General features: G+C 43.1%; 1 protein-coding gene and 1 long non-coding RNA gene across 3 annotated transcripts in view; one reads left to right on the top strand and one right to left on the bottom strand.

The window, feature by feature from the left end:
• Positions 1 to 25,158, bottom strand: part of mrpl33 (mitochondrial ribosomal protein L33) — a 148,435-nt gene that overhangs the window by 122,054 nt on the left and 1,223 nt on the right. For both annotated transcript variants that reach the window (XM_072247305.1, XM_072247297.1), the window contains exon 2: positions 11,255 to 11,362. In XM_072247305.1, coding sequence (XP_072103406.1) covers positions 11,255 to 11,299 — 45 coding nt within the window. In that variant the 5' untranslated portion in view covers positions 11,300 to 11,362. The remainder of the gene's footprint in view (positions 1 to 11,254; positions 11,363 to 25,158) is intronic.
• LOC140190610 (uncharacterized) lies at positions 5,420 to 25,158 on the top strand. The gene is made up of 3 exons (XR_011883649.1): positions 5,420 to 5,631; positions 20,663 to 20,725; positions 21,849 to 25,158. It is a non-coding gene; the product is annotated as an uncharacterized lncRNA (long non-coding RNA).

The following is a 25,158-nucleotide window of genomic DNA, read 5'->3' on the forward strand; positions in this document are numbered from 1 at the left end:
TGCTTCTACAGTATGTCCTAAGGTTTTATGGTCTTATGATAATCAATCATTGGTCCATGCAGTACTGCTGGCTATTACATCTTTCCAGATGTTCAATAATATACTGCAGACTCTTAGCACACAGGGACAGCTTTTTGGCCCATCTAGTTTGTGCTACCTCATTTACACTATTCCTATTTCATTCTCCCCATATTCTCATCAACTTCCCCAGGATTTGACTTCTCCCCTATATACTCAGGACAAGATAGAGTGGCCAATTAAACTTCTGACCAATATGACTTTGGGATTTAGGAGAAAACTGCAGCATCTGAAGGAAACTCACGTGGCCTCAGGGAGAATGTGCAAACTCCACATTATCAATGTTGGAGTGTCGGAGGTCAGTATTGAACCCAGGTCACTGGAACTGTAATGCTGCGCGACTATGTGAAGTCCTCTGATACCCCTCTCTATTCCTCTGAAGCACTTGCCTAGGCTATCTACCCAAGATCTAATCACTTATTCCAAAACTTTCTGCCAAGATTGAAGAACTAAAACAAAACTGAAATTAAATCAAAAAGCACATTGCTGGAGGAACTCAGCAGATCGAGCAGCATCTGTGGGGATGAGGAACCGTTGTTGTTTTGGGATGAGACTCTTCATCAGGAGTGTGAGTGGAGAGGGTGGATGGCCAGTATACAGAGGAGAGGGTGAGGGGAAAGATGACAGGTGGATGGAAGAGGGGTGAAGGATAAGGGCAGATGGAGCTTGGTAGGGGAGGGTGAGGAGAGAAATTGGGAGATGGAGGCAAATAGGTGACAGGCAGGACTAGACCAGGAAAAAAGTAGCAGATGGACTGAGATGTGGGAGCAAAGAGCGAAGTTGGAGACATCTAGGAGGGCAATAAATGGAATCACAAAGGTCACCCGTGTTGTAGTCTGATAAGTAAGGAAGGTAGTGATGGGAACTATTAGGGGACAATTAAAGGACAGTTAGAACCAGATGGGGTGGGAATCTGGTGATTGAAATGCTAACTTACAGGCTGAGTCGGCGGTGAGGAAGGCAAATGCCATGTTAGCATTCATTTCAAGAGGTCTGGAATACAAAAGCAAGGATGTAATGCTGAGGCTTTATAAGGCACTGGTGAGGCCTCACCTTGAGTATTGTGAACAGTTTTGGGCCCTTCATCTTAGAAAAGATGTGCTGGCATTGGAGAGGGTCCAGAGGAGATTCCCAAGGATGATTTCAGGAATCAAAGGGTTATCATATAAGGAACATTCGATGGCTCTGGGTCTGTACTCGCTGGAACTCAGAAGGATGAGGGGGGGATCTCAATGAAACCTTTTGAGTGTTGAAAGGCCTACACAGAGTAGGTGTGGAAAGGATGTATCCCATGGTAGGAGAATCTAGGACAAGAGGGCACAGCCTCAGGATAGAGGGGTGCCCTTTCAAAACAGAGATGTGGAGGGATTTCTTTAGCCTAATGGTGGTGAATTTGTGGAATTTGTTGCCACATGCAGCTGTGGAGGCCAGGTCGTTGGGTGTATTTAAGGCAGAGATTGTTAAGTTCTTGACTGGACATAGTATCAAAGGTTACAGGCAGAAGGCTGGGAACTGGGATTGAGGAGGAGAAAAAGAAAGGATCAGCCATGATTGAATGGCAGAGCAGACTCAATGGGCCAAATGGCCTTATTCTGCTCCTATGTCTTATGGAAGTGTGTTGTTAGTTGGCAGATAGAACAAGGAAGGGCATAGGAATGAATAGGGCAACGAGGACAGGTATGGCAAGAGGGAATGAAAATGGAAAACACAGGAAGTGGATGAGAAAGAGAGGAAGAGAGGAACACAAAGTGTCAGGTTTAGCTGAATTTGGTCTGTAGTCCAGGCAGAATACGAGATTTTGTTCTTCTAGCCTCACTGGGTCTCACCCTGGCATTGAAGAAGGCTGAGGACAACAGGTCTGTATGGGAATGGGAAAGGGTGCTGAAGTGGCTGAAAAAATACTGTTATTAGGTTCAGTTTTGAAAGCATAGTACAATGTGTTTTAAAAAAAATCAAAACCACTCGTGGCTACTACACAATCAGAAAAAAAACTTCGATATTGTCACAGTAGATATAATCATATTTTAAATGGTTTGTAGGACAATATTTTCTGCTGTTGGAACACTTTGTGTAGGAGGCTGTGCTCAATGATGCTTGTGAGTGCAATCCTGGTGCAACGGTGACGTCAGGCAGTGTTACATGTTTCCTGACAGGAAGCTGGTAACGAGGCTGTGTAAGTGTGGTGATTTTTCTGCTCTCTAGAGAAGTATCGACTCTGATTCCTTCCCCTTTTTTCCTCCACCTGTCTCATGCTTATTTTTGAATATTCAGTACAGTTATCAATAAACTCACCATCTAAGTACATTCCCCTTCACTGTCCATATACTTCCCCCCATTTCTGTCTTTCTGTCATCCCTTTTTATGATTGGTCTTCTGCTTGTTATAGCCCCACTATGCTACGTGTGTGTCTGTGAGTTGGGTGTTGGTGATCCCAGCTCAGGTGTCACAATAGGATGGGGGTCCCGGCAATGTGCCCGTTTGTTGGTGAGGGTGTCGGCAGTGGGTCTGGATGTTCGAACAGCACGTGGGCAGCGATCCCAGCAGTGTGTGTAAACGGGGCTCCTGGTTGTGTCAGTGTGTCGGTGGGGGTCCCAACATTATCCTAGCATGTGGGTAGAGTTCCCAGTGCGTCAGTCTATCGGGTGGAGGGTCCCGTCGGGTGAGTGCAGGTCTCAGTGTGTCAGTGAGAGGGTGGGGTTTGGCTCAGAGGTTGTATGTGTGTGTGTGTGTAAAATGGGTGGGTGGGGGTGGGTGTGTGTGTGTGTGTGGAGGGTGTGGGCTGGTGGTTCTTAGTGGTTCTCAACAGTGTCAGTGTATAACTGGTGGTTTTTGCAAAGTGTCAGTCTGTGAGTAGGGGTCTCTGCTGTGTTCAGTGCATGGGTAGGGGGTCCCAGATGTAAGTCAATGTGTTCTTGGGTTTCCTGCAGTGTGCCATTGTTTAGTTTATCTGTCCAAAAATATTTGCATTGTGTTTGGACTTTAAAACTGACTTGAATGTTTCAGAGATAAAAACTTCCTTTTTGCTTCTGTGGGTGGAATGACATAATAATGTGTTGTGTAATTGGTCCCATTTATTGCAGTGGGGGATTGGCTTCCTCGAATGATCATTACACGTTAAGGAGGAAAGATCTCTGAAGGAAGTACGTCTTTCTGGTTCTTTCTGCTAATATGTGTTATTTAGAAGTTTAAATTAGTCCCACACAGCTCTCAGCCTCTATCTAATTTACCATTTCATCATTCCACACTGTGCATCGATGTACTTTAATGTAACAGGATTAGTTTTTGGATTATTAACAGCAGGGAGCTTCTGAAGACACTTATGCTCATTTGGAATGGCACGCTAACACAAGTGATTAGCACAGTGCCTTACAGTACCAGCGGCTCAGGTTCAATTCCCGCCGCTGTCTTTAAGGAGTTTCCACATTCTCCCTTTGAACTTGTGGGCTTCCATTACGTGCTCCAGTTTCTTCCCACAGTCCAAAGACATACTGGTTGGTAGGTCAGTTGATCATTGGAAATTGTCCCGTGATTAGACTAGGGTTAAGTCAGGGTTTGCTGGGCAGCGTGGCTTAAAGGGATGGAAGGGACTATTCTGTGCTGTTTCTCAATAAATGAAAAAAAAGAGATGCTCAACATGTTATTACAAGGTAATAGGTGTGCTTTTGCCCTTCACCTTATAAAATTGTGCTTCGCAGGTTGTGGAGATCTTTGGCCCATCACGTTATACAGATCAAGACCTATCCAGCAGACACAAGAGACTGCAGATGCTGGAATCTGGAGCAATAAACAATCTGTTGGAGGAACCCAACAGATTGAGCAGCATCTGAGGCAGGAGAAGCGAGGCTGACATTTTGGGCTAGAATACCGTTAATTCCTCTCCTCTCCCAGATGCTGCTTGGCCCGCAGATTTCCTGCGGCAGACTGATTGTTGCTGAAGACCTGTCCACTTTGACCCACTGCACTGCTCTTTCCACAGACACAGTGACTGAAATCAAGATTGACATAGGTGTTAAAACACATCCACTGCAGTATGGCCATATCCACTAAATGCACGAAGTAGTCTCAACATGTTCTGCTGCCCCCATCCCCGCCATGCGTTGTGCCTCAACTACTCGAGGAACTCAATTTCAGCAGAATTAAATGTGGGTCAGTTTGTTTGGAGCACGCAACAGATGACCCTCATCTCACCGATTTTGAGTTGGTTGTATGTGCGGGTGACGGGAACAGGAGGGCGAGGACTATGGGTGATACAGAGGATAAACACCACCGGTGTACTGTTCAACCTGCTTCCTTTCTAAAATTTAGGCCTAATTTGGTCAGTAAAAACTCAACCTCTCTATCAATGTTTGTCAGCCCACCTGTCTGTATGTTACTGCTCACACCCATCCTGTTCAGGCGATGCTTCATTCTCTCAGGGTAACTAGTGCCCACATCCCAAGATGAAAGAATATGTTTGTACAGCTGTTCAGTTGAGGCAGCATGTTTTTCTTGGCTGACATCCAGTTTGGCTGATGAAACATATATTAGATGACAGTCCCATTTTTTTTTGCTCACAGTGTTATGTAAGTCAACAGCTTGTACTGTCAGCATTGTGCAAATCATTTGGTTAAGTCCTTGGTAACTAAGCCTGAGGTGATTATGATTATTGTCTCTTGTGGCCTTGGAACGGGGAGACTGATTTCTATCCCAGCTGAATTAATCCAGTACAAACCAGGTGTAGCTCCAGAGTTTGGCTTCAGGTAATGGACTATTTATTTCAATGATCAACTGCATCAAACATAAGACGAAAGCAGGAATTGCTCTTCCTGCCACCTCCTCTCCCGTCCACCACCACTCAATAAGATCGCAGCTGATTATCTGGACAGTCACAAGGTCATAACATCTTCCAGAATGGAAACAGACCCTTCAGCCAAAATTGTCCTTGCTGGCCATGGTGCCCACCAAGCTAGTCCTGTGCATCCACATTTGCCCCATGATCCTGCAAACCCCTCCTTATCCATGTCCTTATCCAAATATCTTTTGAACATTGCCATTATACCTGCTTCACCACTTTGTTTGGCAGCTCCATCCATATGCATACCACACCATCCTCTGCATGAAGAAGGTGCCCTTAGTTCCTTTTTAAAAATTTCATCTTTCACCTTAAACCTATACCCTCCTAGTACCTCTTCCCTGGGAAAAAGTCCATGTATGTTCACCCTATTTCTGCTCATCACGATTTTACGCATCAGCACCATTTTAGTGCACCGGTCCCACACTCACTTTATATCCAAAATTTGCTTGCAAGAACTTCTTTCAAGTAAAATCCTGACTGTTTTTCCTTCATCTGTTCATTAGGGCATACACTTAACTTCTGTGTGGACCATAAATAAATAATCAGCTCTAAAGACGCAACCAAGCCAACTTGGAATTTGGAATGATTGTGGGAATTACTTCCAGGCTAGTGATCTCTAGAGGCCAGCAAACAAAAAGAGCAAAGAGCTTCTAGACCTGGGACTCAACACCCACCCTTGCAGCTGGATCCTTGACTTCATGACTAATGGACTGTATGAGGTAAGGATAGCTAGCGACACCTCCACCCTGATTGTTCTCAACACAGGAGCCCCACCAAGCTGTGTCCTCAGCTCTGTACATTCTGTGGCCAGGTTCAGTTCTAACTCCATTAATAAGTTTTCAGATGACACTACCAATTTTAAATAATGATGGGGGAATAACTCTTCCCTCAGTGTCAGCAAAGCCAAGGAGCTGGTCATTGAATTCAGGGAGGGGAGCAGTGCACAACCTCCTGTTTACATTACGGTGCTGCGGTCGAGAGGGTTGACAGTTTCAACTTCCCCGGAGTAAGCATCACCAATAGCTTGTCAGAATTTTAACCACCAAGATGCCATGGCCAAAAAATACAGCAGTGCCTCTTCTTCCTCAGGAGGCTATGAAAAATTGGCATGTCTCCGTTAAACATCACCAATTTTTATAGATGTAACCATAGAAAACTTCCATTTAGACCCATCATGACTTGTTGTGGCAACTGCTCCAGTAGACACTATAAGAAACTGCAGAGAGTTCTGGACACAGCTCAACAGATCATAGAAATCTGCCTCTGATCCATGGACCTCTGCCTACACTTTTTGCTGCCTCATTGAAGCAGCCAACATAATCAAAGGCCCCACCACCTCAGACATTCCCTCTTCTCCTCTCCTTCCATGAAGCAGAAGGTAAAAAAGCCTAAAAGCATGTACCATCAGGATCAAGGACAGCTTCGATTCCACTGATGTAAGACAATTGAATGGGTCTCTTGTATGATCATTCTGACTCTTGACTGCTCAATCTAGTTGATTGTAAACTTGCATCTTAATGCCAGCTGCGCTGCACTCTGTAACTGTAACGGGTTATTCTGCTTTCTTTATCCCTTGAGGTACTGATGTGGTGAAGTGATCTGTACGGATGGCATGCAAGGTAAAGCTTTCCACTGCAGTACATGTGACAATAATAAACCAATTCAATTAAAACACAAAAACATATATATATATATATATATATATATATTATATTGTTGCTTTTCTGTTTGTCCTAATGAACCTTACCAGCCAGAGCTTCCTTACTTGCCCCATTTTGATGCAATTGTGTAGATCATTTAGAGAGCAGAAGTTACCTTGGTGACTAGCAAGTCTGTCACGACTGATGATGTCAAATGAGGACCTGCAGACTCTCCAAAACATGAGGGGAGATGTACTTGATGGGCTAGATGCTGGGTAGTATGAGGGGCTGTACAGTCCTTTCACTATTTTCTATGACAAAGAGTCTCCACATTTGAGTGACATCCTAAATATTCCTCCATATTGATCAGTCAAGGACCAATGAGTTGGTGAGGATGTAACGACTTCTCTGGGTGGTTTTCTAACAGAACAGAACAGTATAGAATACAAAGAGGCCTTTCATTTCCCTTCTTCCCCTTCCCTCCCCTTCTTATTCTGGCTTCCATTTCAGTCCTGACAAAGGGTCTCATCCCAAGACGTTGACTGTTTATTCTCTTCCTTAGATCCTTAGTTCCTTCAGCAGCTGCAAAATCTCATGTTTCTGACCTGCCAGCCTATCTCTCCTCTACCTTTCAGTCCAGATTAAGGGTTTGACCTAAAATATCGACTATCCATTTTCCTCCATAGATATTGCCTGATCCATTCAGCTCCTACAGCTGTTGCTCCAGATTCCAGCATCTGCTCTCTCTTTGTCTCCATTTGGAAGATGTGGCCTGCCGAGTAGATCTGGTTCATTGCGATCAGACCCTTGGGCATTGGGGGACACTCTCATGTGCATTTTTCCTACCTTGCGACTGATTTGGAGGGCAGCATAGGTTATATCTCTGCAGCGCTTTGAGGTTCCAGTTGTGGGTGGACTATTTATGACTAAAGGTAAAGATCACTTCTGCTCATTGGGTTGAGATAAGGTCTTGATCTCTGAATAGTCTTTTCCTCAGATGTCAAAAGCTATGCTGGTGCACAGGAACTGGTGGTGAACTTTGACACTGACATCTGCTGTTCCTGAAGGACGGCACACAATCACGTGATCTACCCATGTAGGCCGGAACACATGGAAGCCTACAAGCTTCCACCTGCAAAGCACTTCACAAGAGGCAAAATAAAGTTAAAAGCCATGAAACTGAGAGTGGGGTGCGGGGGTGGGGAGGGGTAGAGATTGATTTAACTGCAAGAGACAGTGAATGTGGGCAATAGACAAGCATGACTTGGTGTAATGTGCATCTTGGTGTCTGTCAAGATTTATGTTAGGGCTGCGACTATTCACTGCTGTATTTGCTAAACAGGCCAGAAAACCCCATATCCAGTTTTGTCAATTGTATAAAGATTGGCGCAACGAACTTTGTAGAGAGAAGCATAAAGATCACTAAGATGTATTATTAGTTTGGGACTTTCTGAGTGACTTTAGCAAAGTTGTTGGGATTTTACAATGTTCATAATCACTTTTCTGATATTAGTTTTTAATGTTTCTGATGCTATGTGTAGAACGTGCATAGTAGGCTACAATTAACACAGGTGTTTCTGCGGTTAGAAGGGAAAATTTAAATATGGACCCAATAACTTTTTATTTTGCACCTGCTAATTTGCCCAAGATATCACCCACTGGTCCACGGGAGCTGTATCACCATTAAGAATTTATAAAAAACAGTAAATGCCGTAAAACAGTAAAAGCTATCAGCAGACCAGCTAGGAAGGTATGCAGAGGAGAACCAGTTAACACTTAAGGCTGAAGCCTTTCATCAGGATTAGGAGCACTGACAGCAATTGATTGTTCCAAAATACCTTGTTGAGGTAGATTTAGAATCCAGTTTGTTCTTACTTTCATACTGTATGTTGTGAAATTTGTTGAATTGCAGCACAGTACAGTGCAATACATAAAATATACTATAAATTTCAGTAGGAAAAAATATATATAAAATAAGTAGCACAAAAAGGGATCAATAATAGTGGAATGGGTTGATGGGCCATTCAGAAGTCTGATGGTGGACAGGAAGAAGCTGCTCCTAAAACATAGAGTGTGTGACTTCAGGTTCGTGTACCTCCTTCCTGATGGTACCGATGAGAAGAGTACAGATACGGGCAGGGAATATTTAGTTCCTCGAGCCTGTTTGTCCTTCAGAGAGGTTATAATCGAACATCTTATCCCTTAGTACACTTAGTTAATAAAACTCCATCTAGCGCTGATTAAGTTAATACTTACCCTGAATAGGGTAGTAACTCTTGCCTCAATACGAACTTAAATCTGAGATGGATAATTCGTAGTAACTAAATGTATCATCAATTCTCAATAATATTTTGAAAGATTTGGTTAAAGTACCCTTTTGTAGATTTTAGAGAACAGCAACCAATTTTTTTGTTATTTCTCTCTATAACAAATATTTTAAGCTAGCAACAAATCTGGACAACACACAAAAGAAGGTGGGGTAGAATAATTCAGCAGGTCTTCTACTGGAGGGAAATGGACAGTTGACATTTTAGTTTAAGGCCCTTCACAAGGACTGGAAACAAAAGAGGTAAGATACTCAGTATAAAAGGTTGGGGAAGGGGTGGAGAAAGAGCTGGCAGGTGATAGGTGGATTCATGCGAAGGGGAGGGGAGAGAATGGAAGTGAACTGAGAAGCTGGGAGGTGATAGATGGAAGTAATAAATGCTGAAGAAGATGGAATCTGAGAGAAGAGATTCTAATGGAATAAAGGGAAGGAGGGGTGGAAGGGAACCATTGGGAGGAAAGTGTAGGGGATGGGCAGAATGAGAAAACAGGAGGGGGAAGAGATGGGATGATGGAGACCAGTGGGATAAAACAAAGGACGACAGAAAGGAGAGGTTATTGGAAGTTAGAGAAATCAATGCTGATGCTGTCGGGTTGGAGACCACAATGGCAGAATATAAGTTGCTGTTTTTCCAGTCTGTGTGTAGCATCACCTTGAGAGCGGAGGAAGCCATGGACAGACATGCCAGAGTGTAAATGAGAAGTGGAATTAAAATGGCTGGCCATTCTGGATCCTGGCTGTTACAATGAATGGAGTGAAGGTCCTCAACCATTTCTAGACAGGAAGCAGATATAGATGGCAATGGCATTTTCAATGACCCACAGGAAAGGGAGATTTGAGATCAAGCAACAGTCTTTAAGGACAGGAGGATCCTTTTTGAAGTTGATTTAATTGAACTGCCTCACTTAATCAATACAGCTAATGAGAACTTGGAATAATCCTTGATGTTCCTTGATGAAGAATAAGAAAAATGAAAGACCTGCACTTAACTGTAATTTTGGTATTGGTACTGGTTTATTGTTTTCGTATGTACTGAGATACGGTACAAAGCTTTTGTTTGCCTATCATCCAAATGGATCATGCCATACATTAGTAGATCAAGTTAGTAACTTACAAATCTTCCACTATCACCCTATGACTCCTGCCGCCACGCAAATACTCTATCCATTTTGCTAGCTCACCCTCAATCCCATGTGATCTAACCTTGTGGACTACCTTATCACATGGGACCCTTTGCTAAATGTTTACCACCTTTTTCTTGTCAATCCTCTTGGCTACCTCTTCAAAAATCTCAGTCAAATTCATGAGATTCAACGCCCAACAGGAAAATCCATGCTCATTATTCTTAACTTATCCTTGCCTTTCAAAATGCAAATAAATCCTGTATTTCAGGACAACCTCCCCCTCCCCCATATTTTCCCACCACCAAATTTAGGCTTATCGTTCTGTAGTTCCCTGTCCTTGCAGCTCTTAAATAAAAGAAAATTAGTCACTCTCCAGTCTTCTGGTACCTCATCTGTGGCTAATAAAGATACACACTTCTGCCAGTGCCCTGGAAAATTCATCCTGTGCTTCCTATATTGTCCTGGACACACTTGGTCAGGCCCCAGGGATTTCTCCACCTTTATGTCGTTCAAGACAACTAAAACCTCCTCTTTCATAATGCTGACATATTTTTGTGCAGTTTGTGCATGTTGCTGGGAGTGATTTCTCTCATTTCGGAATTGGTTTTCAGCTGACATTTGATTCAGAATTGTAATGTACCTATATTAAAAATTAAAGAAAACGTGCAATTGTGGTTGAGTTTGAACGCCCACACAGCGTAGTGGGAGGGAAATAAATGCAGACTTGCCAGCATGACCAACATCCCAGTAAGTACAGAGGAGAAGAATTCATCCATCTCCATACAGACAACAATACTGATCCTATTCTCTCCCTAGTTTTCTTTTTGCTCTTTACATACTTGAAGACTTTTTTAGGCAGCTCCCTTTACCTTGTCTGACAAGGATATTTCATGATTTCTTTTTGCCCTCCTTATTTCCCTCTTAAGTGTACTCCAACTTTCCTTATATCCCTGAAAGAGATTTCCTTGATCCCAGCTGACATATCATTCCTTCTTTTTCCTGATCAGGGCCTTGATGTAATGTCATCCAGGCTTCCCTAATCCTGCTAGCCTTGTCCTTCATTCTAACAAGGAACATTTTAGTCCTGAGCTCTCCCTGATCTCATTTTTAAAAGTTTACCACTTGCTGATGTCCCTTTACAGCTAACAGGCTCTCCCAATCAACGTTTTGCAAGTTCATGTCTAATGCAATCAAAATTAGCCTTGCCTCAGTTTTGGACACCAAGTTCAGTTCACTTTTTGTTCAGACTTACCATTTCTCTTTGCCCTCTGCCCCTTCCTTGCTCTGTCTCTTCCATATCTCCATTTGGTATCTTCTTGGTGAGGCGACACGTGGAGTATTATGTACAACTCCAGTCAACCTGTAACAGAAAGGTTCTGTTGAACTGGAAAAGAGTGCAGAGTCAATTTACAAGAGTGCTGCCAGGACTCAAGGGCCTGAGTTATAAGGAAAATTTGGACAGATTAAGACTTCGTTCTTTATTCCAGAGAATATTACATCCTTATTGTAATTCCTTATATCCTTTATTCTTTGGAATGTAGAAGATCATGTTTGACTCTATAGAAGTGTATAAAATCATGAGACGTAAATATAGGGAGAATCGACATAAAAACTAAAGGGCTTGATTTTAAGGTGAGAGGTGGAAAGTATAAAAGGGAGCTGAGAGACAACCTCTTCATGTGCATGTATTGAATAAGATGGAAGTGGCTGAGGCAGGTACAACAACATAACTTAAAAGACACTTGGATCAATAGAAGGATATCCGAGGCTTTATGAGACATTGGTCAGACCTCACTTGGAACGTAATGTGCATTTTTGGGCCCCTTAGCTGAGAAGAGATCTGCTGGCATTGAAAAGAGTTTCAGAGGAGGTTCACAAGAATGACCCTGGGAATGAAAGGGTTAACGTATGAGGAGCATTTGATGGCTCTGGCCCTTTACTCACTGGATTTGAGAAGAACGAGGGGGGACCTATTTGAAACTTATCAAATATTGAAAGGTCTAGTTAGAGTAAATGTGGATAGGATGATTCCTATAGTGGGGGAGTCTAGGACCTAGAGGGTGCAGCCTCAGAATAGAGGGGCGACTATTTAGCACGGAGATGAGAAATAATTTCTTTAGCCAGAGGGTGGGGATCTGTGGCATTCATTGCCACATATGGTTATGGAAGCCAAGTTATTGAGTATACTTAAAGAGGAGGTTGATAGGTTCTTGATTATTAGTAAGGGTGTTAAAGATTACAGGCAGAAGGCAGGTGAATGGAGTGAGAGGGATAATAAATCAGCCATGATGGAATGGCAGACCAGAATCAATGGGCCAAATGGTCTAATTCTACTCCTATATCTTATGGCCTCATTGTCTTATGATAGGAGGGCTTGAGAGGGATTTAGGTCAAATGCAGGTAAACGGGACTTGGTGGGTAACATAGTTAGCATGGGCTGAAAAGCTTATTCCCATGCTGTAATACATGCTGTGTTATCCCATGACTAGGTATCTCTACAGGTGAGCACTAACCCATTGCTCTTCTTTGTTTTTCTCTGCACATTCTGCTCCCTCAGGTAGAGAGCACTCTTGTTCAAGCTGACCGTTTTACTGCCAGAACAGAACTAATGATCTGATTTTACAGCTTACCCTATGTGCTTCATCCAAAAACAAACCTTTATTTGGAAAATATTACCATGGTTACATACTTTATCCACAGCCTCTGGATACTGCTTGTTTCTAAGTGACTTGTTTGATGTGGTTAGGAAGGATATACCGTATTTCTGCAATGAAATATTAATATTTTACTACATAAACACTATACATTCATCCCTTCTACACTAGATCCCTTTACTTTCACCAGAGTCTTGGTACTTGTTTATGTTTCACATTTAAGAGACTACTAGACAGGTATATGGAGGAATTTAAGGTGGGGGCTTATATGGGAGGCAGGGCTTGTGGGTCGGCACAACATTGTGGGCTGAAGGGCCTGTACTGTGCTGTACTATTCTATGTTCTCTGTTTAACCAGACACATGGTTCAATTGCCAGGGAGCACATCTGCTTGATGGGCTGAATGGGATCCTTGCATGTTGTGACAATACTCGGCTTTACCTGCACTGAGATCTGTGCAGTGAGCAGTCACCTTGTGTTAGTTCAATGATGGGGGCTTCCGAATGCTATACCCTATCTACAGTATAGTATGACCCCACTAGAAAGGTTAGACTGTACATGCATGAACTGTGTACATTGGGCAGGGGAGAGTGTGTGTGTGTGTGTGTGTGTGTGTGTGTGTGTGTGAGAGAGAGAGAGAGAGAGAGAGAGATGAGTCCGTGCGTGCTTCTCTTTGTATATAGAACATGAAACATAGAACTGTACAGCTCAGGAACAGGGCCATTTGGCCCACAGTGTTGTGCCAAACCAGCTAAAAAAACAAATCAAAAACACCCAAACACTAATCCCTCCTAACTACACCATGTCTGTATCCCTCCACCTTCCTCACATCCATGTGCCTATCCAAACGTTTCTTAAAAGCCTGTAGTGTATTTGCCTCTACTACCATACTGGGCAGCGCAGTCCAGACATCCACAACTCTGTGAGTAAAAAACCTACCCCTCACGTCCCCCTTAAACCTACCCTCTCTCTGTGTGTCTATGTGTTGCAGTTGCATGGTGTGTTACGTGCGTGTGTGTGGGTGTGCGTGTGTGGGTGTGTGTGTGTGTGCACGCGCATGTCTGTGTGTGAGTGTGTGTGTGGGTGTGTGTGTGTGTGTGTGTGTGTATGCGCATGACTGTGTGTGAGTGTTTGTGTGTGTGTGCATGTGTGGGTGTGGGTGTGTGTGTGTCCACGTCTTCCCAAAACACTGACCTTGGCCCTTGGCTATGTCAGAAATAGCCTGCCACTACCTAATCATGGGGAAATGATGAGACACGGACAGAATGCCCTTTGAATAAGGTACGGCTTGAGGGTGGGGCGATAGGCAACCAGGGTCACACAACTGTTTCTATTATTATCCTTCCACAAGACTGTCACGTTTGAATGTCCACAATGCTTTATCGTGTCAACACTTCCTGTCTGGGTATATGTGTGACCTAGAACCACTCTGTCACACTGGGAGGAGACCATCCTCTCAGCTGCTTGGCCCCTCTGTTTGCAGTGAAGCACACAGCATTCTGTAGAATTGTACAACATGGAAATGTGCCATTTGGCACTAGAGGCCCGCTGGTGTTTATGTGCAACATGAGCATCCTCCCATTGTTCTACAGCCCATTAAGGCTTCTCTTTAAATGGCACATGTATTTCAGTATGACTGGAGAACAAATCTATAACTAATTATCCTCAAAAACACCACGATTAAAATATTGTTGATGTGCCACTCCTTAAATTCCAGTCTGAGTTTTGTATATTGGACAGGAAATATTGGTTTTCCTGTTTCCATCAGCTTTAATATGGAAAATGCGTATGAAACAACATTCTCTCTTTTGATTTGGGCACGAATGAAGACTTCCTCCAGACATAATGTACCTTTGAAGTAAAATTCACCCAGACTTGGGATTTTATTGCCACAGGCAGCGATCCACTTGTTATTGAGGTTTCTTTGGAATCTTGCCTTTGGGACAGCCTGTGAATTGTCCTCCAATTTAGACTCAGCCTCATGCAGTTTAAAGTATTGCCTTTTAATTATGGCAAATTGATAAATTGGTTTATGACTGTCACATGTGCTGAGGTACAGTGAAAACTTTGATTTGCATTGCCATCCAGACAGATAATTCCATTACATCAGAATATGAACGTGGTTCAAGGAAGAAGCAAAAACTGAATTCAGAGACGCAAACACGAGGAAATCTGCAGATGCTGGAATTTCAAGCAACACACATAAAAGTTGCTGGTGAGTACAGCAGGCCAGGCAGCATCTCTAGAAAGATGTATGGTCGACGTTTCGGGCCGAGACCCTTTGTCAGGACTAACTGAAGGAAGAGCTAGTAAGAGATTTGGGAGGAGGAGGGGGAGATTTGAAATGATAGGAGAAGACAGGAGGGGGAGGGATGGAGCCAAGAGCCGGACAGTTGATTGGCAAAAGGGATATGAGAGGATCATGGGACAGGACTTGCCTCCAACTTTCACCCTGCCCTCAAGTTTACCTGGTCCATTTCTGACACCTCCCTCCCCTTTCTAGATCTTTCTGTCTCTGTCTCTGGAGACAGCTTATCTACTGATGTCTACTATAAGCCTACTGACTCTCACAGCTATCTGGACTATTCCTCTTCTCACCCTGTCTTCTGAAAAAATGCCATCCCCTTCTCGCTATTCCTCCGTCTCCACCGCATCTGCTCTCAGGATGAGGCTTTTCATTCCAGGACGAAGGAGATGTCCTCCTTTTTTAAAGAAAGGGGCTTCCCTTCCTCCACCATCAACTCTGCTCTCAAACGCATCTCCCCCATTTCACATACACCTGCTCTCACTCCGTCCTCCCACCACCCCACTAGGAATAGGGTTCCCCTGGTCCTCACCTACCACCCCACCAGCCTCTGGGTCCAGCATATAATTCTCCGTAACTTCCGCCACCTCCAACGGGATCCCACCACTAACCATATCTTTCCTCCCCCCACCCCCCCCCGCTTTCCGCAGGAATCGCTCCCTATATGACTCCCTGGTCCATTCGTCGCCCCCACCGATCTCCCTCCTGGCACTTATCCTTGTAAGCGGAACAAGTGCTACACATGCCCTTACACTTCCTCCCTTACTACCATTCAGGGCCCCAGACAGTCCTTCCAGGTGAGGCTACACTTCACCTGTGAGTCGGCTGGGGTGATATACTGCGACCGGTGCTCCCGATGTGGCCTTCTATATATTGGCGAGACCCGACGCAGACTGGGAGATCATTTCACTGAACACCTACGCTCTGTCCATCAGAGAAAGCAGGATCTCCCAGTAGCCACACATTCCCATTCTGATATGTCTATCCACAGCCTCCTCTACCGTAAAGATGAAGCCACACTTGGGCTGGAGGAACAACATCTTATATTCCGTCTGGGTAGCCTCCAACCTGATGGCATGAACATTGACTTCTCAAAATTCCGCTAATGCCCCACCTCCCCCTTGTACCCCATCAGTTATTTATTTATTTATATACACACATTCTTTTTTTCTCTATCTCCTTTTCTTCCCTCTGTCCCTCTCACTATATCCCTTGCCCATTCCCTGGGCTTCCCCCTCCCCCTTTTCTTTCTCCCCGGGCCTCCTATCCCATGATCCTCTCATATCCCTTTTGCCAATCACCTGTCCAGCTCTTGGCTCCATCTCTCCCCCTCCTGTCTTCTCCTATCATTTTGGATCTCCTCCTCCCCCTCCCACTTTCAAATCTCTTACTAGCTCTCCTTTCAGTTAGTCCTGATGAAGGGTCTCGGCCCGAAACGCCGACTCTACCTCTTCCTAGAGATGCTGCCTGGCCTGCTGCGTTCACCAGCAACTTTTATGTGCATTAACTGAATTCAGAGAGTAGTGTTACAGTCATAGAGAAGGTGCAGAGCAGGCAGACAGTAAGGCAAGTTATGCAGGTGCTTGAAATCTTTAGCAACACATAAAAAATATTGAAGGACAGTCAGGTAGAAGGCCATGACGAGGTAGATTGTGAGGTGAGAGGTCCACTCAATGCTCTTATAACACTGGGATAAAGCTGTCCTTGAGCCTGGTGGTGCATAAGGAGAGAAAGCAACTTGACGTGACATTATTGCAGAACTTCACCAGTTAGTGAACCCCATCCTCCCTCCAGAATATAGAATATAGACCAGTACAGCACAGGAACAGGCCCTTTGTGGGAGTTTCCTGTGTGAACTTTGACTGCTTGGCTTCCTGCATTGTGATTCCATTTCAAGCCCGTTTGCTTATGGTGCACCAAGCTCATCTTAAGTGCCTTTTAAGTCCTTTTTATTCCTTAGAAGCACAAACGCAGAACCTGTCAGACAGTGGCACAATTACTAACCATAAGAGCCCTTTATTACCTTTGTCTCTGACATAATCTTCAAAGTATTATTCTCACCTATCAGCTATGCACATCCTTTGAACGTCACATTTGAATGAAAAGCCCTCAATGACTTCAATTATTACCTCTTTTTCTCTCTACATGAAAGCATACCCAAGGGTCAGAACACTCTTTGGAGGTTGCAAAGAGAAACACAATTCAATGATCTTCTCTTCAAAAGTCTGAGGTGAAAGCCATCTGGCCAGATCTAGTAAGAACTGAATGTTTTCCAAATGATTCTATCTACTGAAGCCAAAAGCTTACCGATAGATAAGAAATGAGAGAGGATCAGTATCTTCAGAGTACTGTAGAATCATACAGCATGGAATTAGGTCCTTCAGCCCTTTGCGCCTGCACTGACCATCAAGCTTCCATAAACACACACAAAATGCTGGAGGAGGAACTCAGCAGGACAGGCAGCACCTATGGAAAAACGTACAGTCGACGTTTTGGCTTGAAATGTTGACTGTACTTCTTTTCCTTCGATGCTGCCTGGCCTGCTGAGTTCCTCCAGCATTTTGTGTGTGTTGCTTGGATTTCCAGCATCTGCAGATTTTCTCTTGTTTGAAGCTTCCGTGTAAACTGATTCTACATTAATCCAACTTTATTCTCTCCACACTCTCACCAATACCTTCCAATTTCTACCTCTCACCTACATGCCTGGGGCAATTGACTACTAACCATCATGTCTTTGGAATCAGGAAGGAATCTGCGCTGATTAACTACCATCATTCCTGTCATTAGGATCAAGAATGAAACTATGTGCCTTCCCTCATGTCACTGGGATTAGGACAGACACTCTAAGGCATTTACACAATCTACAATTCTGACACAGAAAACACTGGAGGTCGGGATTGAACTCAGGATCCTGGAACTCTGAGGCGGTGGCTCTACCAAGTGTGCCAAAGTACCACCTCAATTCTGAATACTTATTTCATGTTATACTTCGTATTTTCTTTCGTTGGATCTGAGTGATCCCACTAGCTATTGGCTTGGCTCATATGGATAATTTGGAGAATTGTGTGCAGTTTTGGTCACCTACCTACAGCAACAGATGTAAATAAGATTGAAAGAGTACAGAGAAAATTTACAAGGATGTTGCTGGGACTGGAGGACCTGAGTTATATGGAAAGTTTAAACAGGTTAGAACTTCATTTCCTGGAAAGTAGAAGATTGAGGGGAGATTTGATAGAGGTATACAAAATTATGAGGGGTATATGCAAACAGATGTTTTCCATGGAGGTTGAGTGAGACTACAGCTAGAGGTCATGGGTTAAGGGTGAAGGGTGAAATATTTAAGGGAAACATGAGGGGAAACTTCTTCACTCAGAGAATGGTGAGAGTGTGGAACGAGCTGCCAGCACAAGTGGTGCATGTGAGTTTGTTTTCAACATTTAACTTGAGTTTGGATAGGTACATGAATGTGAGGGGTATGGCGGGATATAGTCTGAGTGCAGGTTGATGGGATAGGCAGTTTAAATGGTTCAGCATGGACTCGAAGGGCTGAAGGGCCTGTTTCTGTGCTGTACTTTTCAATGACTCCATGAGTCTATGACTTTAAAGATGCTTAAATTCTGAAATAAAGACAGAAAATGCTGGAAGTATTGGCACTGTCCTTAAATATTAATACTGTTTCTGTCTCCACAGGCACTGCCTTACCTGCAGAGTGATACAGGCATTTTCTGTATTTATAAACTTGACTCAATTGTGAACTATCAATTGAGGCAGAGGACTGGGGAATTAAATTAACAAGACATGAGCAATAATGCAGACATTCACTCAAGTGTAATGCCAAAGAGTCACTGCATTGTCAGAGATACAAACATCTGGAAGGATATTTAATTAACAACAGTTTGAAAAACCTGCCGCTACCCGGCACACTTCATATACAATTTGTCCCAGGGCACTTTACAGAAGTATTATTAAATATAATTTGAAATTGAGTCATATAAGGTGATTTTAAGATGGGCAACCTCTATAATAGCAATGATAATATAATAATAGTGAAAATACAACAACAACAACAATAAAAGCAATAATAATGAGTCTGTCTGAGGCCTCCGTCGGTTAGAGTTGACCGTGGATGCTGCGTTCTATCTGTCTAGATACGCAAGCCTGGGCAGTACGATATGGAGAGCGAGCTGTTGCCCATGTAGCAAGCTCCCCATCTCCACGCATCTGATGAACCCAAAGGAACGGCAGAGACTGATGCAGTTTGGCACCAGCGGTGTCGCAGGAGCTGCCATTCAGCATTGAACTCAATGTAGGACTGCCTTAGGGACTCTGGCTCTGGATTTTTCCCTCCGGTTTTACTCCCAAAACCTTCCCTTTGAGTAGATATAGCCACAAGGCAGCAGAGATTTGAGATCAAACAACAGGAATTCTGCAGATGCTGGAAATTCAAGCAACACACATCAAAGTTGCTAGTGAATGCAGCAGGCCAAGCAGCATCTGCAGGAAGGAGTGCAGTCGACGTTTCAGGCCGAGACCCTTCATCAGGACCTGACGAAGGGTCTCGGCCTGAAACGTCGACTACACCTCTTCCTTCAGATGCTGCTTGGCCTGCTGCGTTCACCAGCAACTTTGATGTGTGTTGCAGAGGTTTGAGATCAGAGTTTTCCTTCTCCTAGATGAGCTGCCAACCACAGCTGACGAGATCCAGCTGCCCAAAGTGGCTGGTTTTAATGCACCAGTAACCCGCCTTTGCCCCTCCTCCTGTCAGTGGAAACAGTTCTGCTGGGCTTAGTAGCTGAGCCACATGTGAAGGCCAGGAGATGGACTTAGTTGTCAGAGGCTATTTAAGGTGGATGCCATTGGGGCATTTAATAGGTAGTGAGAGCTTATCCCCATTACCACACCCGGCTATAACAACCTTAAAAAACCAGCAATAATAATGAAAGTTCATAATCAAAGAGCAAAACATTCAAGACGATAATTGCAGAAAATGCCAAGAGAAACCAGGATCCTGGAGCAACTTAACTCAATCTGATTACTTACACAGGTACAATCAAGTGGCAAACACCATTGGGGCACTCTTCTGTTTTGTGGATGTTTGTTGAAAAAAAGAATTTCAGGATGTATAGTGTATACATTTCTCTAACATTAAATGTACCTATTGAACCATTCACCAAAATATTACCTTAAAATACAAACATCTACTTTACTATAAGTACAAGCCTGATTCAGTTTTAAAGTCAGAATACCACAAATTATATTATGAATCACCCATTATTACAGATAGGACAATCCATAATAACTGCCCAGATATAATATTACAGGATAAACAGTCAAGAACAACTTAATTAATAGATAGAGCCATCCCAAACACACATAATGCACAGAAATCAGTAAGTTAAAAACTCCAGAAATATGCTGAATTAAAAGAGGAAATTGAAAGACTATGGAACATGAACAGGGTATACTGTACATTGTCCCAATCTGGTCTTATCCCAAAGTCACTACACAATAGCATTAAACAATTAGGCCTACACAGCAATATTTATATAAATCTCCAGGAAGCCTCAGTACTAAACATTAACAGAAAAGGCTGAAAGTTCCTAGCAATAGAGAAATGAGAATGTTTGGCTATGCCTGTACCTCAGGTTTTACTGAGAAAAAAGTAATAATAATTATTATTATTGTTTTTATTGTTATTACAGTACATCAGGACAGTAAGAAAAACATGATACAAACAGACAGAATCAACATGGCTTTATGCAACGGTAATTACATTTGATAAATTGGCTAGAATATTTTAATGATATAACAAACAGTGTAGATAAAAGGGGATCAGTGGTTGTAGCACACTTGGATTGCCAGAAGGCATTTAATAAAGTGCCATATGAAAGGATGCTACAAAGGATTAGGGCACATGGGGTTAGGGATAATATTCACCTTGGACAGGTGCTAATAGTAAGCAGACAGCTTTGGAGAAAGGGATCCTTTCCAGACTGGCAAGCAGCAACTAGTGCGCTACCACAGGGTTTGGTGCTTAGACCTCAATGATTTACATACTGGGCTTAACAAGCTCAAAGATTTTGTGGGGGTCACACAGGAAGATATCCTTCTGTTACCTCCTTATTATCATGTGTCATGTTTCCAGTGAACATCAATGATCCTCTCACACCACTTGACATAGAGGATGCAACTCCTCACTGATACCATTACGTTCAATTTTTTTTTTATTTAGAGATACGGCACTGTAACAGGCCCTCCCGACCCAATAAGCCAGCACTGCCCAATTACGTCCATGTAACCAATTACCGTACTAATCTACTGTAAAATCAGGGTTCGATTCCTGCTGCTGCCTGTGAAGTGTTTGTGCGTTCTCCTCGTGACCGGCTGTGTTTCCTCTGTGTTCTCTGCTTTCCTCCCATATTCCAAAGATGTACGGTTAGAGTTAGCGAGCTGAGAACATGCCATGTTGGTGACGGAAGCATGGCAACACTTGCAGGCTGCCCCCTGCGCGATCCTCACTGATCTGATTTGCTGAAAATGACACATTTCACTGAATGTTTCAATGTACCTGCGGCAAGTAGAGTTCATCTTTAGGAAATCTTTAGAACCTGTACATCTTTGGAATGTGGGAGGAAATAGCAGCGCCCAGAGGAAACCCAAGCAGAAATGGGGAAACACACATACTCTTACAGACAAGGGCAGCATTGAACCCAGTTCACCGGTGATGTAATTGCCACACACTGTCATTCCTTTCTTAAGCACTAATAAAAAAAAACACATCAACACCAAATGTAATACAGATGTTCCATTTGCCTCTATAATTGTCACTTCAAAGGTGCTTGGTGATATGATTCAAATATGCACATCTTTATATGTTCATGTCTGCAGGCTACAGAACCATCAAGGAATGAAGTAATATTACTCCACCAGAACAACTAAAGAAGAATCTGAGAAATTAAAGAAAGAGATTATGACAGTACAATGGTGGCTGGAGCAAAATCAATTAGAAATATTAAGAGTGTTTCACAAGTATTATGCCAGTACAAATAAAGCAACGATAAGCGGTACTTCGCACTGCCCAAACTTTTTAATTCCGATTCCTATTCCCATTCCAACACATTGTTCCACGGCCTCTTCTTGTGGCAAGATGAGGCCACCCTCAGGGTGGAGGAGCAACACTTTATATTCTGTCAGTGTAGCCTCCAAACTGATGGCATGAATATCAATTTCTCCTCCCAGTAAAAAAAAATTCCTCTCCCTCCCCTATTCTTCTAATCCCTACTCTGGCCTGTTACCTTTTTCTCACCAGCCTATCACCTCCCCCAGGATTCACTCCTCGTCTCTTTTCTCCTATGGTCCACTCTCCTCTCCTATTAGATTCCTTCCTCTCCAGCCCTTTACCTTTCCTACCCACCTGGCTTCACCTATCACCTTCCAGCTATCCTCCTTCCCCAACCCCCAACCTTTATATTGCCCCCCTTCCTCTTCCGTCCTGAGGAAGCGTCTCGGCCCGAGACATCAACTATTTATTCATTTCCATAGATGCTGAGTTCCTCCAGTATTTCAGTGCGCGTTGATAAGAGTCACAGTCATTATTTAACTGTGAGGATTGTACAGTTTTAGTGAATAACAGAGGCATTTTGTGAGGAGTTTTCATTAGTCTTCACTAAACCAAAGAGACAAGAACAAAATCAACAATATCATGATTTCATGGAGCTGGTAGAGTTGCTGCTTCACGGCCCAGAGGCACAGGTTCAATCCTGATCTGTCAAGTGTTGTCTATGTAGAGTTTGCATGCTCTCCACGTGTGGGTTTCCTCTGGGTGTTCTGGCTTCGTCCCATATCCCTGAGATATCTAGGTTGGTAGATTTAACTGGCCCCTACTAATTGTTGGTGAGCAGTAGAATCTGGTGGCTGAAAACTTGGATGAACATGGCATTATTGTAACTGGGTAGTTGGTAGTATGGACTAGGTGATCTATACTCTATGCTCCCATGCTCTATGTCTCTAGAATACCAGGATAAACAAGAGAAACATTGTACATCTGATAGAGAATGTGAAGAAGGGCAATGTATGGATCTGAGGGAAAAAGTTACTGGGGTCTCATGAACAACGTTTTAGGCTCTTTTCAAATGTGGAGACACGCCAGAAAACTGGAAAGTGGCCAAAGTAGAATTCATTCTTTAAAAAAGAGTGTTTGTACTAATCTGGTAATTATAGGCCTGCCAGTTTAACATCAGTGCTTGGAAAAGTATCTACATCTTTAATTATGTGTAAAATAACCAAAGTACTGAGGGAGACATGAATTAGAAGTGGTATTTGCGAAAGGGATATATCAGCTGTCATACAGTACCTTTGAATTTATTGAGGAGATATTAGTCAAGATGGGAGGTACAGTGCATGCACATGACAGGAAAGGTTTCTGACAAATGGGACTAGCTTGCTTGGGCTACTTGGTCAGCATGGACTAAATGTACCAAAGGGCCTGTATGACTCCACGACTTGATGTGATTCATTTGGGCTTCAGGGAAGCCTTTGTCAAGGGACAGAATGGGTTGCACAATAGCATAGTGGTTAGCACAACACATTGCAGTACCAACGGCCCGGATTCAATTCTGCCGCTGTCTTTGAGGAGTTTGATCATTCTCCCCATGATCACATGGGTATTCTTTGGATGCTCCGGTTTCCTCCCAGACCCAAAGACCATATTGGTTGGTAGGTTAATTGGTCGTTGTAAGTTGTCCCATGATTAGGCTAGGATTAAGTTGGGAGTTGCTGGGCAGCGCAGCTCGAAGGGCCAGAAGGATCTATAAATGAATAATTAACAAACTGCATTGAAATTGGTGAGGTCATAGACTAGTAAAACACCATTGATCTGCATTGACAATACCCATATACATTAGTGGAGACACAAGAGACTGCAGATGCTGGAAACTGGAGCGAAAAGGGCTATTGGAAGAACTCAGCAGTCAAGCAGCATCTGTGGTAGGAAGGGAATTGTCGACTTCAGGTCAAGATCCTGCATCATGTCTGAGAGTAGAGAGGGACGATAATGGATATAAAGGAGGGTGAGAAGGAGAGGTAAGACAGGGGCCAGTAAATGAGCGCCAACAAGAAAACTACACAGCCACAGGGAGAACTTGAAAACTCCACATAGACAACATGCAACAGGAGTCAAACCTGGATCACTGGAGTTATGAGGCAACAGCTCTCGTATCTGCGTCACTGTGCCACCCCAAGGGAGAGGGGTTGCTTGTGGTAGTTGGGCATAAGTAATGGCACCCTGAAGGATTAAGCCTCCTGTGTGGTTCTGCTCTCTGGGCATACTAGTGATCTGAAGGAGCAAATTTATATATTTTTTACCCTCAAAACCAAAAGGAAGTTATAAAGGAAACTAATTTTACGAGATATTAGCTAAAACATAATGAACAGATTGCAGTGTCATTAATATGGAAGGGTACAATTTGGGAAACATAACAATGCAATTTAAATAAAGGTTTTGCAGAGAAGAAGGACTTTAACACTATGGCTTTGCTAGGTACAAGACAATATGTCCACAAAGTGAAGAAGAGAAATGTTATACTTTATCAGCAGATAAATAATTGCCTCAGAATGGGATCATGGACTATTATTGCCATTCTAGTGCCCTACGAGCACTGAATATGCTCAGTATAGTGCTGTCTATATGAGAAAATATCAAAGCAAAGACTAGAAGAACTGTTCTATTCAGGTAGCAACAGCATTGTGGCATTGCAGGAGGAAGTGTTTAAAGTTATACAAAATGCAAACAAGGACTTAGGTAAGTTGATTGATTAGTCAAGGGCAAGGATACAGAGGTGAAAGATTACATGCAAAAGACCTGAAAGAGAGAGCAGAGCAAACTCAATTAAGCAAAGGGTTGTGAGGTGTGGAAATGACGTCTATTGTTTATGGCATGGAAATGACGTCTATTGTTTATGGCTAAAACAGAAATAATGCCAATGTTTAGATTAAATGGTTGATGAGACATAGGAGGAGAAGTAATATAATTATTGAATTATATTACTGGAATAACATTCCAGGTATTTTTGAGCCAGAGACGCTGATCTCTCTGTATTTATGGGTATACTCATATTATGATATTATTGGGCAACAGAATCATGCAATGTCCATATTTCTCAACAATGTTATGTTGTCACAGATATTCAGAACATTCAGT

This window comes from Mobula birostris, chromosome 2 (assembly GCF_030028105.1).
Source record: "Mobula birostris isolate sMobBir1 chromosome 2, sMobBir1.hap1, whole genome shotgun sequence".
Lineage (NCBI taxonomy): Eukaryota > Metazoa > Chordata > Chondrichthyes > Myliobatiformes > Myliobatidae > Mobula > Mobula birostris.